Below are 16,722 nucleotides of genomic sequence, written 5' to 3'. Positions count from 1 at the left end.
TGCAGGTTGGTATGGCATTGAATCCTAGCAGAAAAGATGCAGAAGACATTCTGTTATAATTTCATCCTCCTTCAGAACGTATCCACACTCCTGTCCCTCAGCATTCCTGGTGCCAAATGTGAGAGGCTGGTAAATTACATCAGGAAAAAGAACACCTTCATGTTGCGGTAAGTTTTATGGTTGTATTTGCCTACAGTCATCTAAGACTCTTATGTTGTTAGGAGGCATAACTGCAATGTCTTACAGTGCTTGCCCCACTCATAAGTACAGCAGGCATAAGGCAAGGCTAGCTATAATTCACCTTCTCCTATCCTTATTTACAGGCTGAGAGATGGGGCAGAGTATTTCTTCGCAGCACCTTCTCAGACACTGATGGAGGACTGGCTGCAATCACTACAGAATAATATAGGTACATTCTGACTTCCTTCAAGAATGAACTGTGTTTTTAGCAAATGATGGTGAGAGAAAGAGAGGAGGATGAGAAAGTGTTCTTAGCCTGGGGCATTTTGAACTGTCCTTTTTGTCTCTGTTAGACAGCAGTACACAAGTCACCTGCCCCCTTGCGACGTAATGACCTGGCAGGAGAATGCCCGGAGTGACTTGCAAAGCAGCCTTTCAGTTGTGCTGTGGCCAGCACCAGGTTATTCCCAGGGAGGGGCCTTGCCCAGGGGCTGTATTCACCCTTTCATTAAGGAGTTGGTTTGGGTCTTGATCAACAGCTTTTCTTCTGAATCTAGATCTCTTTCTGGACACCTCACTAGGCAGTGGCTTGCTTGAAAGGAAGCCAGAACACAATTATAACAATGATGTTCAGAGAAAATTGTTATGGACCCAGAAATGGCAAACGGCCTCTAACACTACTTCAGAAGGTTTTTATTTGTGTTCTTAGACTCTGCAGGACACAGTAACAGATCACATTCCACAATGGTGCCGCAGCCTTTCGCTCCAAACAGAGACACTTCCCAGACAAGACTGAGGGACTTTCCAGACAGAGACTCTGCTGAAAGACTAACTAGCAAAAGCTCACTCCTGAGGTAGGGGCTCTGTGCCGCAAGGCTGAACTGATGTCACCGCTGTTTGTGCTTAGGTAGCAGTCACCTACAAAGGGAGATTGCCCTGACGTCAAAAAGTCCCATTCCTCTGTGACTAATCCAGTAAAATACATTATTCTTGAGTATGACCCTGCCTTAATTAATTTGTGATATTTATGATGTGCTACAGCCAGTTTTTTAAAATGGGCCTCACTATAGTCAGCCATATCCTGTCTGTGGTTGATGACTTGAAATTGGGACACCCAGAGGAATTCTTGTAACACCTATTGTAGGCACCAAAGTTATTGAAATAAAGTATCTGATCTGAAGACTGGGTTACCTGTATGCTCAACGGAGAGACACTTGTTCCAACAGATGAGGGAATCAGAGCAGGAGTCTACAATAGGTGCCTTGGATTTTCCTCTGAACATTCTCTCCAGTAGGATCTGAAAGGAACCCAGCCTCCTAATTTAAGGAGCCAAACCAGTTGTCTAAAGTTGCACTGTTCGAGTGCTTTCCTCAAAGGCTGTTTTGAGAATCCAAACACAGGCACATGAAACACAGCCAAATTAGGAAATTTGGCCTGTACTGTAAATCCATTTCTGTTGCATTTGGAGTCTGAAAAACCTTACAGAGTATGATGTGAAATGCTAGTCCCTCTGCCTGGTGGATTTTTTCTGCTGAGCTAGATGCCTAACAAGTTCTTACATATACACAGTGACTTAAACTCCTGTAGATCGTACCTGATTTTCTGGTGATGCATGTTTTTGATAGGAGAACACCTTCCTTCAAAATCAAACCAGAGAGAGACTCTGCAGAATTTTCCAGAGATTTTAAGAAGATGGGACTGCAGTGACACGAGCCTCCATGACCACCCTGAGCCTAGAACAAAGTGATAATAAAACAAAACTGCTTCCATCTCTACTAGAAGCAGGAAGAGAAAAATGACCTTTGCCTCAATGAATACCAGACCCTTCACCATTGAATCTTAACCCAGCCCATCGGAAATGTATTGATATGTTTTAAGTTAATCACTACCCTTGGAACTTATTTTAATTATCTATTAAATCTAGTAAAGCCATTAAATATAATTAAACAGGACTGCATTTGGTATACTTCTGTGTGTACAACAACTCTTTGTCATTCATCACATCACCTAAGCGGTATCTACTCCAAGTTGCCTAAGGGAAGAGCAGAGGGACCTTTCAGCCAGACAGCTCAAGTGAAGTGACTTTGCGAGACGGAAATGGGGAGCACTGAGCAGAGCTCGAGGTGCAGGCTGTGAGTGAACAGCAGCCACCTGCAAGTAGCTTTGCAAGCTTATCAACGGATAAGATTTAAGAGGGTTGGGCAGTCTGTACACCACAGAAGCAGAAGTCTCAAAGGGAATGTTTGTTATATAATTCCTGCATTGTTTGTGGTCTCCACAATCTTTCATTTTTACAGTACATTAACCAACAATTGCCTATTTGCCAATTGTTTCTGTATGAGGTTACCAGGAAAAAAAGTCCTGCAGAGTTACTAACTTTTAATGGAATCTGGAACTAAAATAATGCATGAACAATCAGTCTTTCAGTGTAAAAGGAGAGGAAAAGCAGGATAGCAAAGAGGAAGTCTAGTCCCCAGACCACTGCTCTCAGAAAGACCAAAAACTAGGTTGATTAACCAGCCTATTGGGAAGCTGGGTTGAGTAGGAATTATATAAGATAGTCTTTTGGGAAAATGTGGGTAAAGGAAGAAACGCACCTAATAGTACGTTATCTGTACGAAGTCTCATCTTGTTCTCATTACACTGTTGGTCTTTTTCACTCTTAAATTCCTGTAGCTGAACAGGGTGTCAAGTGCACACAAATTGCCAAATTTTTATCTCCACAGTGCATGCAGCAAAGTCCCAGCATGACGGAGCAGCAGCAGTGCCATAAAGACAGGTGACCACATCAGTAGGAGTCTGTTCTTTTTAGCAAGTAGTATAACGCTTACTTTGAAAAGATAGCACTCCTTAGGCTAAACACAGAAGTGTTGGTGGGATGGGACCTCTGGACGTTTGTAATTCAGTGTCTCACTCAAAGCCAAATAATCATCAACACTAGATCAGATCAGGTATGGTTTTGTCTAGACAAGCCTTAAAAAGCCTCCAAGGATGGCAATTCCACAGTCTCTCTGGGTGGCCTGTTTAGTGTTGCTCTACTCAGAGTGAGTTTTTTCCTAAAGTTTCGTATGAACCTTCCTAGCCAGGACTTGAGCCTGTTGTCCCCACTACGTCATATTACCAAGAAGAGCAGGGACCCATCAGCTTTGTACCTGCACTTCAGCAGTTGAAGGTGCTGTCATACTGCCTTCTCTTTTGCCAGGCTAAGCAAGTGCAACTCCACTAGTCTCCCTTCACAGGCCATGTGCCCTCAAACCCCTGATTATCTTGGTAGCCCTCCATCACACCCACTTCCATCTCCCTGCTCCCCCTTGAACTGGGCATCCCCAAACTGTTCACCATATGACATGGATGCCCTTGTCGCTCCTGACTAAAGGGGGTTACACTCCTGACATAGCCCATTATGCAGTTTGCTTTATTTTGCAGTGCTTACTCATACTGACCGTGGCATCCACTGTTACTGCCAGATGTTTCAGCAGAGCTGCTGCTCAGGCAGTTGCTGCTCAGTCTGTGCTGACAAAGGGGCATATTCTGCACCTGGTGCTGAGTTTTGCACTCTTCCTTGTTCAACTTCATAAGATTTCCGTTGGTCCAACCCTCAAGTTTTCTCAAAGTCCTGGATTGAAGATCTGCCATTTTTCATCTCAGCCACTCCCTGATCTTTTAGTATTGTCCCCAAATGTACTGAGGATGTGCTCTACCTCGCTGTACAGCTCACTGATGAAGTCGTAGAACAATATTAGTCACAGTATTTACCCCAGGATACTCCATTTGTCACCAGCCAATGTCTAGAAGTCAAGCCGTGAATTGTTGCCATTGTAGAAGGCAGCTCAGCCAGTTTTCAAGCCATCTAACAGTCTGTTTATTCAGCAAGACTTCTACAACTTCTAAATGAGAATGCTCTTAGAGACAAGGGACAAGCCTTACTAAAGCTGAAGTATAGTACATCTTTTTTTTTTTTTTCCACATGACCACATACCCCATCACTTCACCATGACGGGCAATCACATGGTCCAAGCCTGATGTCCCCTTAGTAAATCCATGCTGAATGTTCCTGATTGCTGCCTTGTCCTTCATGTGCTTGGAATGAAGTCCAGGAGGACTTGCTGCATGATCTTACCAGTGGCTGTGGTGAGGCAGATTGGCCTCGTATATAGTTTACCAGATCCTTTCTTGCCCTCACATTAGACTGTATCCCCTCATGAGAGACCTCCTCCAGCCACCATAATGCTTCATAGGTAATAGAGCAGCAGTCTCAAGAGTCACACAGCCTGCTAGTGCAGCACTTTACTGAACATCTTCTCTAAATAGACCCTGATCTGTTGCTTCCCCAATGTTGGATCTCCCAAATCCTTTCCTAACCATGTTGGTACACACAGAGGCCTGGGACCAGGCTTTACCTACGAGTACTGAGATGAAAAAGAAGAAGGAAAAAAAAAAAAGAACTATGGAATACTTCAGCCTTTTCCATATTGTCCACCACTAGGTTTTCTCCTCCATTTGCTTCCCTAGTGGGAGACAGAGCAGAGAATTGGAACAAATAATTAGAATGAAGACTTGGGCAATAATGCTATGAAATTGCTGGATTAAGTGGATGGATATGTTGAGCTGAATGTTTTCCTACAGGGGACTAGACAGAACCTTCTTGATGGACAAACGTGCACACCCACACACATGCCTGCACATGCATGTACTTGTGGGAGGAGATACTCATGTTCCAAACTTGCCATCCCAACAGCGATGTTGTATTACTAGTTCCTTCTCAGTGGCTAAGACTGAGGACCAGAGTGAAAAAATGAGGTCCCACACTAGGTCACTGACCCAGTTAACAAAGTTTAGAGCCTGATACAATGGTGGAGAAACAAAGGAAATTTAAAAAAGTCTTTAGAACGTTTTTTACTGTGAAATAAGAACATGGCCTGCAGGAATTTTTTTCTGGATAAAATGGTCTCATTCCTTTCACAACACTTTGTTGCATTGGAAACTAGATGGCAAGTCAAAAGTATATACCAAGAGAGAGGAATGATCAGCTAATCACAATGGAAGCAATTTACAGAAAAGAATTGTCACCATTTTCAGAAACTGAACTGTAACAATCCAGGTGGCCAGAGCCGCAGGCCTGTGAAAGACTTGAGTCTTTCAATTGTTTGAGCTTGATACTGACAAATGAGAGGAATTAGATGCTGTCAGGTGTGTACCTCACTCTCAGGGATCATCAGTCACACCAAATTGCATTATTGTGGTCTTAGATGAGATCAGACTAAGAATAACTGCAACCTGATCCCCAGTCTCCACAGAGGAAAGGTAATTGCACTTAATGCTTTGTCTCATCTTATGATGTTTTCATGCTCTATTTTCACCTTGAGGTGCTGACGTAAAAGACCCATTGAATTGGCTCTGCAGTTACGGCAGCTTCAGTGTAACAGATTTTATTTTTTTTAGTGCTCTCAATGGCACTCTGCAAAGTCACAGCTATTGAACGTAAGCAGTAACCTCACTCTATGATCTGACAAAAAAAAAAAATCCCTTGGCAGCCACGTGAGCATCACTCCCAGGAAGAACGCAAATAAGAGAGCAGTTATTTCCTAATAAAATGAATTTTTCAGGGTTTGCCAGATTCTTACAGGAAAGACATTCAACCTTTCAAAAGCGATTCACACATTAGAAACGCAAAATGCCATGGGATTAAATTAGTGAGTGTAAGCTTGTCTTTCTGCACCTGCCAATGTATCAGTGCACTTCATGCTACTCCACTGTAAATCTTTTTCAACAATTAAAAAAAAATAATGGAAATTATCATCAAAGTTGGGTGGGCTGTAATTTTGGTGGTTAGAAAGCATGACTTTACTAAGAAAAAGTCACATTAGCAAAATTATTTTTGCTAAGCTATAAATAGTCAGTTTTTTCAAAGGTAGTTTCTGCAGTTATTTCAGAGGGGTTGCATCTACCGCTATAATGGGCAAATAAAGAGGTAAATGTCTCTTTTTGCCATTTACCAGAGGGATGGGAGGGGGAGGGCTTGAAAAAAGTAGCTCATGAGATGGAAGCCTGTCATTATTATATGTAAGAACTTATTGCATTATTGCAAATGATAACTGAAGAATGAGTGGGGTTTAGGGTTCCAGGCATCCACACCCACAGGTAAGCTGGGGCTTACTAGTAATTATAGGGGAAATTCCTTAAAGCATTTTATAGTGTAGTGTGGGTCTCTCAATGATTTTCCTAATAGGAGAGATGTAGTGGCCTGCTGATCTCACCAGCTGGGTTGCCCAGTCCTCGTGCTTCCCAAGTCTGGCTTCCCAAAGCAGAAGCCTCATGTGCCCTGTGAACCCAAACGAGGACTCCATCCACCTCCGCACAGCTCGTTTCCTCATCCCCAAACACCTACATTTCAAGTCCCGTGTCCTCACCTGCACACTTAAGTCCTGGCACTGCGCAGTGCACTGAGGCGGCAGCTTAGGTGGCTCAAGCCATTGCTTCCTGCAAAGCATAAGCTGCTGTTGCTCAATAAGACTCTAATAACTGCCAACAGTAACTGTTGAAAGTGTGGCTCTTAAGCTGGGATGCATGTGAGACATTTCGCCATTGCTTATCCCAGAGCAGCTTTCCCAGCAGAAACCCCAAAGAGGCTGAGCAGAGATACACACTGTGCTGTGCAGCAGCAGGAGGACCTCCCTCAAGACGCATCGGCAAGAAGGGGATCATGTGCTCAAAGATAAAATTACCAGACTTATTTTGACCATATAACTTCCAATAGCGCTGGCTGCCAGGAATCAGCTAGGAACAAACTGAAGCAATGCCATGTAGTTTTATCTCAGGCACTGAGATCAGTTTGACTTTCCAGTCTTAACCTGATTGGGTTCTGTGCTTGGATACTTAATTCTCTCCTTCGCCCTCCTGCAAATAACTCTTTTACTTTCAGGAACTAGTTTATATCCCATAAATGCGGATTCTATTTTCTGTTAACAATGTCATTACCATTATTAAAACTGCTGCTTCCATATGCCCATAGCTCTTTTAAGGTTCTGCCTGGATTTGTCACACTGCAATATACACTGGCCGGTACGTTATCACTACATACAGTTACAGTTTTATGCTACTTGTAGTACTCGTATCAATTAGTTGTGAATGCTTGAAGCAGAAAGCTAAAATCCTTGCCCAAAGTATCTTGCTGCCTGAACAGAATATATTAGCATTAGCACTGAGACCTGGTCACATAAGATGATACCTAAACTCTTCCACAGCAGGACTACAGTATGAAGCTGCATGCCATTTCTGGGAGGCAGGATTCTTTCCTGCTTCCTCTCTCCTCTGGTACCGAACAGTAAATTGTGCTAAGGCTTTAGGAAAACCCTTGGGTCCTTAAATATGGGGCATTGTAGAGGTGCAATGGGTTAAATGTTTATTACACATTTCCAGCAGGGAAATCTGGACTAGATATATGTGACTGCTCCAGTCCTGGGTTCCCACAAAAAGGAAAGTCATCGTAATTGTTGTTCTGGGAGTGTGAAAGCCAGGAGACGCAGATTTTGTTCTTCCACGGACTCTGACCAAGCAAAATGAAGAAGCTCATGGAGATGCCAAGCAAGCAAGTCACACACCCCCACCCCCCGCAAACCCAAAACAAAACCGTATCTATCTAATACAATTCAATGTTTATGAATATCATGGTTTTCCCCAGAACATCTTTTAATGCCTTAAGCTTTCCTACTTCCCAAGGGAAGATCTGCAAGCACAGCACCGAGCTCTGCTGACCACCCCAATGCCCTAATTCCTGCCCAGGCCCAGCCCATGCGTGTCCCCGGAGGACTCCACCTGGCACAGGTCAGTCCTGGGGCACGTTACCAGCGTTAGTCACCGCACAGCACAGCATCCAACCCAATTAAAATCGCTGATAGGGACAATTTAGCAGGATTGTTTGTACACTGTAGGCTAGACAGGTTTGGTTGGGTTGGGAAGCGGAGGTTTTGACCTGAAATGCATGTTATTCTTTCCTTCCCTTTTGCCACCACAAAACCAGTTTGTCTATACACCAGGGCTGCTCAAGGTCATTTTTCTCTCAAGAGGTCCTATCTGAATGCTGCGTTAGCAGCATGCTATACCTGGAAATTTTTAGCAGCTGTGGACTGTCTCCTTGCTCTTCAAGAGGGGAAAAACTTAGTAATTAGTGTGGTTTTAGGAATGTAGCTCCTCCCCACGAGCAGAGGCGCAACTGTCAGTGCTCTTCCAGGGAGAAGTCCAAGCCTGGAAGAAAAACATTTGGCACAAGGCTGCTGGTGGCTTTGTGTTTTCTTTTCCTGTGCCTCAGCCTGGATACGCAAGAGGATTCAGCTGGGATTCTCATCTGCATGTACTTTAAATCCTTATGCCTAAGAGGTATAATAATATAGGGAAGTGGCAGACATGCAATTAAAGCTGGGCATGCGTTTTTGTCCAGAGACTACACCCTCTCATGCCTGGCAGGTCCTGCAACAGTCTCGTAGAGACCAAGTTTCAGCTCTGATTCTGAATTTGCTTTTTTTTTTCCACCAGTCAGGATGAAGCACAGCAGATCCGAAAGGGAAAGACAGAGATACCTGGTGCACCTCAAAATAACATGCTGATGAGACTGTTCATCTGAGACACAGAGTCAAGTCCTGCCATGCCAGCCTTAGCCCAGGCTCCTGAGGCTAATGAAGGAGAGATCAGATGAACCCTCCAGCATGGAGTGGGGCCTGTTTAGCCCTTTTTTTGCTTAAATACCTATCTACTGGTGCAAGCATTTAGATTTTAGGCTCCACTTGTTAAGGTATGGTGCAATCATGAGGAAGAATATCTTTTTTTTCCCCCCTTACTTTTCTCTGTTTCTGAGCCAAAGAAAAGTTACCTAGCATGAACCTGGGGAGAAATGGCATTTTTTTCACCCAGGACAGTGTAGTGGCTGGGGGCTCTTCCCTGACAGGTGGAAGCTAAAGCTTCAAGACCTTAACTGCTCTGACAAGGACTTCAGCCTCAGTCCTTTTTTAGCCAGTCTGAAGCATGTCTCTTGCTCTTTGCTTGCAGTCTTCTCCTCTGCATCAACTCATTTTCCAGTGGCAAGGAAGGAGAGTGCAATACACCAAGTTTATGTAAATACTTCATGGGTACATGCAACATCTAGAGTTTAAATTTGTGTTCAGACTGATTCAGATCAGTCACTCACATCCCACAAGGTGATCTAATTTTTTTTTTTTTTTTGGCTAGTCCAGCTCTCTCATCTGCTGTACCACTGCTGGAGCTGCTGCCTGTCACAAAAAAATACAGCAAATGAAAGTAATGGGAAACTGGTGCATTTTCCTTTATTGTTGATAATTTTAACTGCTTTTACAAAAAAATAAAACCTTTTTTTTTAAATTTAGGTATTTTAAATTCACCATTTAGTTGATAACAGTAAAGTTCAGTGAAAGGCAGACTTCTGTACACATTTAAATCAAATCACCAAGAGGCAAAATAAAGCTGTGCCTTGGCTGTGGCTCAGTAGAGCTGCCTTCCTACCCTGCCTTGTGCCATTCCACTGAAGAGGGTTTTACCACAGGAGGTAGATTTTGTTCCACTTTTTTCCAGGCTCTCAATGCCATTGTAAACCAGAACATCTTCTCTCTGATTCTCCCACCCAATCTTGAAACTAGTAAATGGCCTACAAAGTGCTCAGCAGGCACCTAGCATAGGTAGTGCTAATAGAACCGGGAAAAACGTAGTCGTGTGTTTAAGAGCATAAAGACTTTCATGGGTCTGGTGCTCCTTTGCAATATTTTATTTTTAATGAATATATTATTAAACGGTTAAAAGACACAAGCAAGCAATTTCTAGAAAGAGTAGCTAACAGTTATAAGAACAAACTTGTGTTTCCTTTGTGTTTGGCAGCAGATAGCAAGCTCTGTATTTGTGGGGGTTTTACAGCAAAATGTTTATCTGAGAGCAGTGATCTGGGGTGCATTTCGGATGAGGTTTTTGCACGCATGCATTCATCTTCAGTGGTTAAGCAAACGTAACGCCAGAACAGCAAGGCCTGATTTATAAGCATGCCATGTGCCTTTTCACACACGCCTTTTTATGGTGAGAGACAGAGAGATGGCTTTCTCCTCGCAGCGCCTGCTTTGGTTTTCATGCACTCCTCTCAAGCAGCCACTCGACAGCATGTGGCACAAGGCCAGGCAAGACTGGGGACAAGGAACAAACATACAACCTTTGGGAAACAAACACACAACCTTTCAGTGGTCCATTCCCTTAGACTCCATGTACACCCTCAAGGAAACAAGGACCAAGGAGCAGACCTGAGCACAGGTCACTGATCAGCCATACGTCACTGCAACTACGCTCTATAGTTTTGTGGGGTTTGGGCTGTGCAAATTAGCATGCTCTGAACCAGAGCCCAGGTGTGCTTTGGGGACAGCATGTGCCAGCCACCACTTCCCAACAAGCTGCATGGATAAGACTGTGCCAGGTGCGGGTCCCTCCACCCTGCAGAGTCCTCCAGCAGCCTTTGCCCTCACAAATGCCCTCCAGGTCCTCCTGCCACACTGTCAGGCCAGCAACATACTCCCTCAATGTCATGCTACAAAAACAAAAAAACAACCAAAACAACAAAAAAACCCCCACCCAACCACTCTGATGGGCAATGATACAGCCCTCACATAATTTCAGGCTCTGAAATGCAAAAACATATTTCAAAAAGCCATTATCGTTTAAGGCTACAGGGGTACCACATGGGGCCCCAAGGAGATCAAGGGGCACATGCTTGTCTGTACCTCTGGGCTGCAAGATTAAACAGCAGTTCCCAGGCCTACTTTAAGTGTTGGCACAACCTTGGGTGACAGTTCTCCTGGCAAAGGGAGAGTCACACCACCTTCCCACCTCCTTCCCTACCCACAGCTACCTCCCTCACTCTAAACCCCTAAACAGGGTTTAACAGTCCCTCAGAAAAGTTGTTCTCCACTGGCTGTGGGTTACCTGAAAACCCTGTGGGTTTTTTTGGCTCTTTCACATTTTAGTGGGCATTTCTGTTTGCATTAGCAGCACTACGAATGCACCAAACACACCCCAGTTATCAGTCTGTGGAGCATTTAGAGAGACACGATTTTCTCAGCGTGGCTGAGCTGCCTTGCTGCTGGGCACGTGCTGCCAAGGTTCACGAGGGTTACGGATCACTCACTGTAGCCCATGAATAAAACAGAGATGTCTTTTTGCAGCAGCAGAGCATAAAAATTAGGTAGATGAGGCAAAACAGTGTTCGTATCTACAATATGGATGATACGTAAATGAAAGTCATCATTGGTGGTCTTGCTCCTGACGAATCTGCTGTACCTCGGCAGGGGCTGCACTGTTTCCAGCTTCAGTTAGATATTGGTTTAGTGTAAAAAGAAATCCCAGTCTGCTGTGGAGAACACCAGTGTCTCTGACTGAACTGAGTCCTTTAACCACTGCAGCAGAAAAGCCACTATCGGCTGCTATTACTGGGACTCCGCACGAGCTATTCAGCCCCCAGCCCTCTCCTCCAGCTCAGCCCTTTGCACCTTCTGTGTAATAGCATAATGCTGGGAGACGTGAGCAATGATTTGATGCCCCAAGTGCACCAACGCAGTGAGGGCATGGAGACGGGCAGAACGATGGCATCACTCACTCCTTGTCCATCCCTTCTGCTCCCGCTGCCCAGCCGAGGCAAGCAGGGGGTCAAACACTACTGGCTGTGGGGCCAAGCGCTGGAGCCTGGGTGAATCAGGGTTCACCAGGCCACGGGACGTGGGAGCACGCAGCCTCTTCGCAGTCATGCCAGAATCCAGTTTTGTTCTGTGCAAGCGGGCTATAGGAAGGGGTTTCTTTATAGGACCAGCCAGAGGGGCATGAAAGCAGTGCACACCCTGTGCATGTGCCTGCACCACAGCATACTGTGCCAGGACGTGCTGCTCTCCTACGCAAAGGTAACAGATCCTGCTGGTGGGACTCCCTCTCTTCTGAGATAGCCCCCCTGCTGCCATCTCACCTTTCAACTCAAAATGGCTCTTTATTTTTTTCTTGCAGTCAGTATCCAATTAGTTCTTCTTATGGGCTGAATTCAGTTGTACAGTTGCATTCCAGCTGTTAAGACTCCTCAGGTTTTGCATGGTATTCCTTAGCTCAGCAAATAAGCACTGTGCAAGGAATATTGCTGAGGCTTATTCATTGCCATTGCTTGCAGCAGAAGCATTTAGTAGATGCAGGGTTCAGGCAGTGAAGCCTTTTGTATACGCTCTCCCTCTGAGCTTGAATATTGTCTGCATATACCACAAAGGGAGACCACTGTTTCTCTTTCTTTGTCCAGTTTTGGATTTCAAGTAAAACTAATTCTAGATACCAAGTAAATTTCCAACACAGAAGAAATGTATAAGATTTTCCTTGGAGGTCCCAATGAATATGCTGTGTTTGGATTAAATAAGCCAGCAGCAGGTCCAAATCCGTTGGTGCTAGGAAGTCTGGAAACTTCTCTGACTTCTGTGGAGCTCTGTTTCATATTGCTCAGCATCCTTCCCTACCATCTTCTTAATATAGTGAAGGGCTATAAAGATGTTCCAAGCTCCTAGTTCAAGGCAAAGTCTCTCACTGCACTCCAAAGCAAATGAACACCAAGTGTAATTTTTCCAAATATTTTCCTCCAGCAAGGAGGTGTGATAAAGAATTTCCTTTTTTTTTATTTGTGCTCTATTTTAGTGTAGCACCTATTAAAAATGCCTTGCCTATGATGTTAGGGATAGAAGACTGCAAAGGGAAAAAATCTTCTGGGTGTGAAAATACAATGGCTATGCACTCTGTTAGTGAGTTACGTTATCCTACATTCAGTTTACATACATAAGGAGCACCAGCTTATGTCTCGGTCATGATTATTAAAATAAATATACTTGAGTCTATGGTAATTATTCTCCTTGAGTTTCTGGTATCAAAAGCTTGTTTCAGGCTCTTGACATTTTAATGCATAAAGACACTACCCGTATAAATCAATATAATCACTCACGCCTTATGCAGAGTTTTTCCTCCAGCCAACACTCAAAAGAACTGTACTCGCTCTCTGCAGCTAATGTCCTCTCTCCTTGAAATGTAACTGCCCCCCTCATGGCAGTCTTGAGCAGCGTTTCTGTGCCAAAGTCTTGCAGGGGAATGGAAAAAAGGAATAATTCCTAAATCAGCAAGGGGAATTGGCCAGACAGAATGCAATTGTCCACGTTGCAGTTTGGCCGTTGTTCACAGATATATATGACTCTTTGGCCTGACTTCAAAGCTGAGCCCACCAATTCAGTGCAAATTCTAGTTGCTCAGCCTATCTGAAAATCTGGACATTACTGAATGCAAATGGCCAGGACTTGATTTGTAATGAAGCATTGAAAAGACACTGACAATGGGCTCAGGAATGAGGGGACAGGCACATACAAAGAACTATCACTATCACCACCACCATATTCTATAACACTGGGGAGATCCTGTAGGGTCTCTGCTAACCAGGACCTTAATTTCTTAACAAGTAAGACCACTGTGAGGCTTTCATGGTCTGAAAACTTGGGGGAAGGAGATTAAATAAACCCGTTTGAAAGCTAGAAACTTGAACAAGGCAAGATGAGAAATGTACACGTTTCCTCAGTTTCCTGCAAATAATGAACACTGTGATGTGTTGTAATGTGACTGTGACATGTTATAATGTGACTGTGATGTGTTGTAATGTGACTGTCATAGCCTTCAGTGGGGAACAGTGCAAAAACCCAGCCTAGGGGTATCCAGCTCCAGAGTGGCCGGGGAGGTTCCCAGTCCTGCCACTTCTCCTCCGTTCTACAGCACTCCAGATTGCCTGGAGGAGCAGGTCTTTGTTATTGAGGATGTTGTATTTGCTCAGGTTCACGAGTTTGTCAAAATTTTCAGAGGAGTAGATTAGCCTAATGAGGTAATAGGGTGAGCAGTTGTTCTCCAGATTTACTTTGCCTTCTTCCATCTCTGAGAGACAGCGCTTTACTCCTGCAGGGAAAGACAAAAGCCACCACAGTGAGCTGAATCTGGAGCACAAAACACATGGTGTTGGAGGGGAATGATCTACTTGGCAGAACCTGCTGTTAAAAACAGCCTCCAGGAAAGATTGCACACACACACACCACCCCAGCTTGAAAGAGCCATTCCTGGTTAGCTTTCCCAGCCACTCCTCCTTCCCCCTGCTGCTAAAGCTCAGACTGGACATCCCTCAGCAGGGCTGGCACGAATCGTTACCTTCCCCCTCGTCCTGCCCCTGCAGACAGTCATTCCTGGGCAGCGTGCCCCTGGGTCCACATCCTTTCCCAAACCCGGTAAGTCTGACTCTCAGACAAGCCACACACCTGAAACACCTTTCAAAATCCATGATCAGACCTCGATCAGTGGTGACGAGAGCATATGTGCCAGCTAGAGCAAGTGGACAACCTAGTACATACAGGGAGGCCTTGTGATGCTAACCACGCAGGATTGCCTGTTGCAGAGTATGGAGATGCAGAGGGAAGAGAGCACCCCACATCAGCCTCTCGTCCTTCAGCTCCTTCAACTCAGCCTCGGGTTAACCCAACCTCTTGGAGTTGCCAACATCCATCCTCCCTGTTAGGTCTATCTTTTTGCTTAAAAGGACACCCTAATTACCTCCACCAGGGACTTAAGTAGCCTCATATTTATGCTTCTACAAAATTTTTAGAGTTACATTTTTTCTCTGTTTTTTACCTATCTCCTTGCAGCCTGAACCAAATATGCCCAAACCACAAATGTATTGTGAGATGACTGTCAGCAGGGCTACAAACAGACTGCTGAGATATTCCTTATGATGTCTACCAGAACGCATGAAAATGACACATGAATTTTGCTTGAGACAGCAGGTTTTATTCTAACCTAGTGGTTTCTGGGCAGTGTGATCTCAGGGTGCTGGGCACAGGCTGTCACTAGAAGTGGCTGTATTAAAAATGTCCAAGTTTTTCTTCACTGAGCCTCCCAATATTCAGAGAGCTGTATTATCTGTGCTATCCACCTCCAGTTACAGCTGCATCTGCCTCACGCACGCAAAAGCGCAGTCTATAGTTGCATTGTAAATGGGCACTTCACAAGCTGATCCTCTTTTCTAGACTTTAAATAGTTAAAAGCAAGAAAAATAAGTACCCGCATTCCACAAGGTGTCTCTCAGCCATTTAGAAATGAAAAGCTCCACTGTTAAACTTGAAATCCACACGAGCAGGTTGCCAAAGTCCCCCTCCCCCAACCACCCACACCAGTTGCTGGCTGTCAGCTTGATTGATGAATCGCCGGCTGCTCAGAGACACGCAGGTGAGCGTCACAGCTCACGAATTTGGGCCTGGAGCGCTGAGAAGCTGCAGCAGCTGCTTTGCTCTGCATAATCTCATCCATCTTTCATTCAAAGAGACTCTAAAACACTCACCTGTTTTACCTGCTAGCCACTGCTCAATGGCCGTATCTCACTGTGCGTTGCCATTTGGACCATCTCCAGCCTCCACCTAACAAGCCTAGTTCCCTCCACTGGGTATCTCCTCTTTTCATCCATAGAGTTTCTAAATGTGGTTTTATTGGTGTATCTCTCACTGCACATAATTCTCTGAGCGTTGGTGAACATCATAGCAGAAAAGGAGCTTTACTAAACCTGTTTTGCTGCTGTTCACGACCTTCCCCAAATGTTCCCTCAGAGACTTCCATTTTGCTGTGGTCCCAGTACCACAATATAATTTTGGGTAAAGCTGGAAGAAGAGTGAATGCTCTGTCTGCTGTGTTGAGCAGTAGCAAAGGAGAGCCGAAGTTCCCCATGGCCTGATAACTCAAAAGGTGGTGTGTGAGATACTTCAGCGTTCGCTGCTCTAAGAGCTCCAGCCCAGAGGAAGGTCTCAGGTTAAGGAGGTCAGACAGCAGAGGCACCAACTAGATACCACCTGTCTGATTTTTGCAGAGTATCCCACAAGCTGTTGGAAAAACCTAGTCTATACTGAGGCTCTCTTGTTTTAACATGGCCTTTGCTGTTTCATGCCTGCATTCAAAGACAACACCTGAGGGCAGACCCCACTGCCCAGGGTCTGCTGGGCCTCCATACAGAACCAACCCAACTGCATATGTCCCCAAAGCAAAGCCATGTCTGTTGTTGAATTCCCTGGAGAAAGGGAGGAAGGATAGGAGCTGTGTTATCTGGGAAACTTAGGGTCTTGCTGTCTGTTAATCATGTGCACAGGGCTGCCAAACTCATGTGCAAAGCTCTTGAGCAAGTACAGGACAAGGCCCTTCTCTGTGAGCTAATACAGGCTTTTCCTTGTGTGCGCCACAGACTAACAGAGCTTTTCTAGCAGCTCCTTCTATTCACTGTCTTTCAGTAAGGGAAGTAACCTCCTTCTCCCAAATGCTTGTACCAACACCATATCATGGTTAGGCCAAGGTAGGATGATCAGTAACTTTTATGCTTCTTACCCTTACACCAACTAAACATTGCATCCCCTCCACCTCCTACTATTTATTTTTCTGAACATGTTCACAACAGAATTACTTGATCCAGCTGTTACC

At 44.7% G+C, this 16,722-nt stretch overlaps 2 protein-coding genes across 9 annotated transcripts in view; one reads left to right on the top strand and one right to left on the bottom strand.

The window, feature by feature from the left end:
- Positions 1–2,122, top strand: part of SPTBN5 (spectrin beta, non-erythrocytic 5) — a 98,853-nt gene extending 96,731 nt beyond the window's left edge. Inside the window, 5 exon segments of the mRNA XM_072863879.1 lie at positions 76–167; positions 324–409; positions 890–1,034; positions 1,806–1,864; positions 1,867–2,122. Of these exon segments, the coding sequence (XP_072719980.1) occupies positions 76–167; positions 324–409; positions 890–1,034; positions 1,806–1,864; positions 1,867–1,979 (495 nt within the window). The 3' untranslated portion in view covers positions 1,980–2,122.
- LOC140652712 (cytosolic phospholipase A2 beta-like) overlaps positions 1–16,722 on the bottom strand; it is a 118,584-nt gene that overhangs the window by 48,181 nt on the left and 53,681 nt on the right. For 5 of the 8 annotated variants that reach the window (XM_072863869.1, XM_072863867.1, XM_072863871.1 and 2 more), the window contains one exon: positions 11,528–14,172. The exons of 2 other annotated variants lie outside the window; for them this stretch is intronic. In XM_072863869.1, the coding sequence (XP_072719970.1) occupies positions 13,928–14,172 (245 nt within the window). In that variant the 3' untranslated portion in view covers positions 11,528–13,927. Of the gene's footprint in view, positions 1–11,527; positions 14,173–15,199; positions 15,292–16,722 lie in introns of those variants that run through there. One more of the 8 variants, XM_072863874.1, reaches the window with a different exon arrangement.

This window comes from Ciconia boyciana, chromosome 6 (genome assembly GCF_034638445.1).
Source record: "Ciconia boyciana chromosome 6, ASM3463844v1, whole genome shotgun sequence".
NCBI classification, from domain to species: domain Eukaryota; kingdom Metazoa; phylum Chordata; class Aves; order Ciconiiformes; family Ciconiidae; genus Ciconia; species Ciconia boyciana.
The sequence above is the reverse complement of the archived record's forward strand: the minus strand, read 5'-3'. Positions and strand labels throughout refer to the sequence as shown.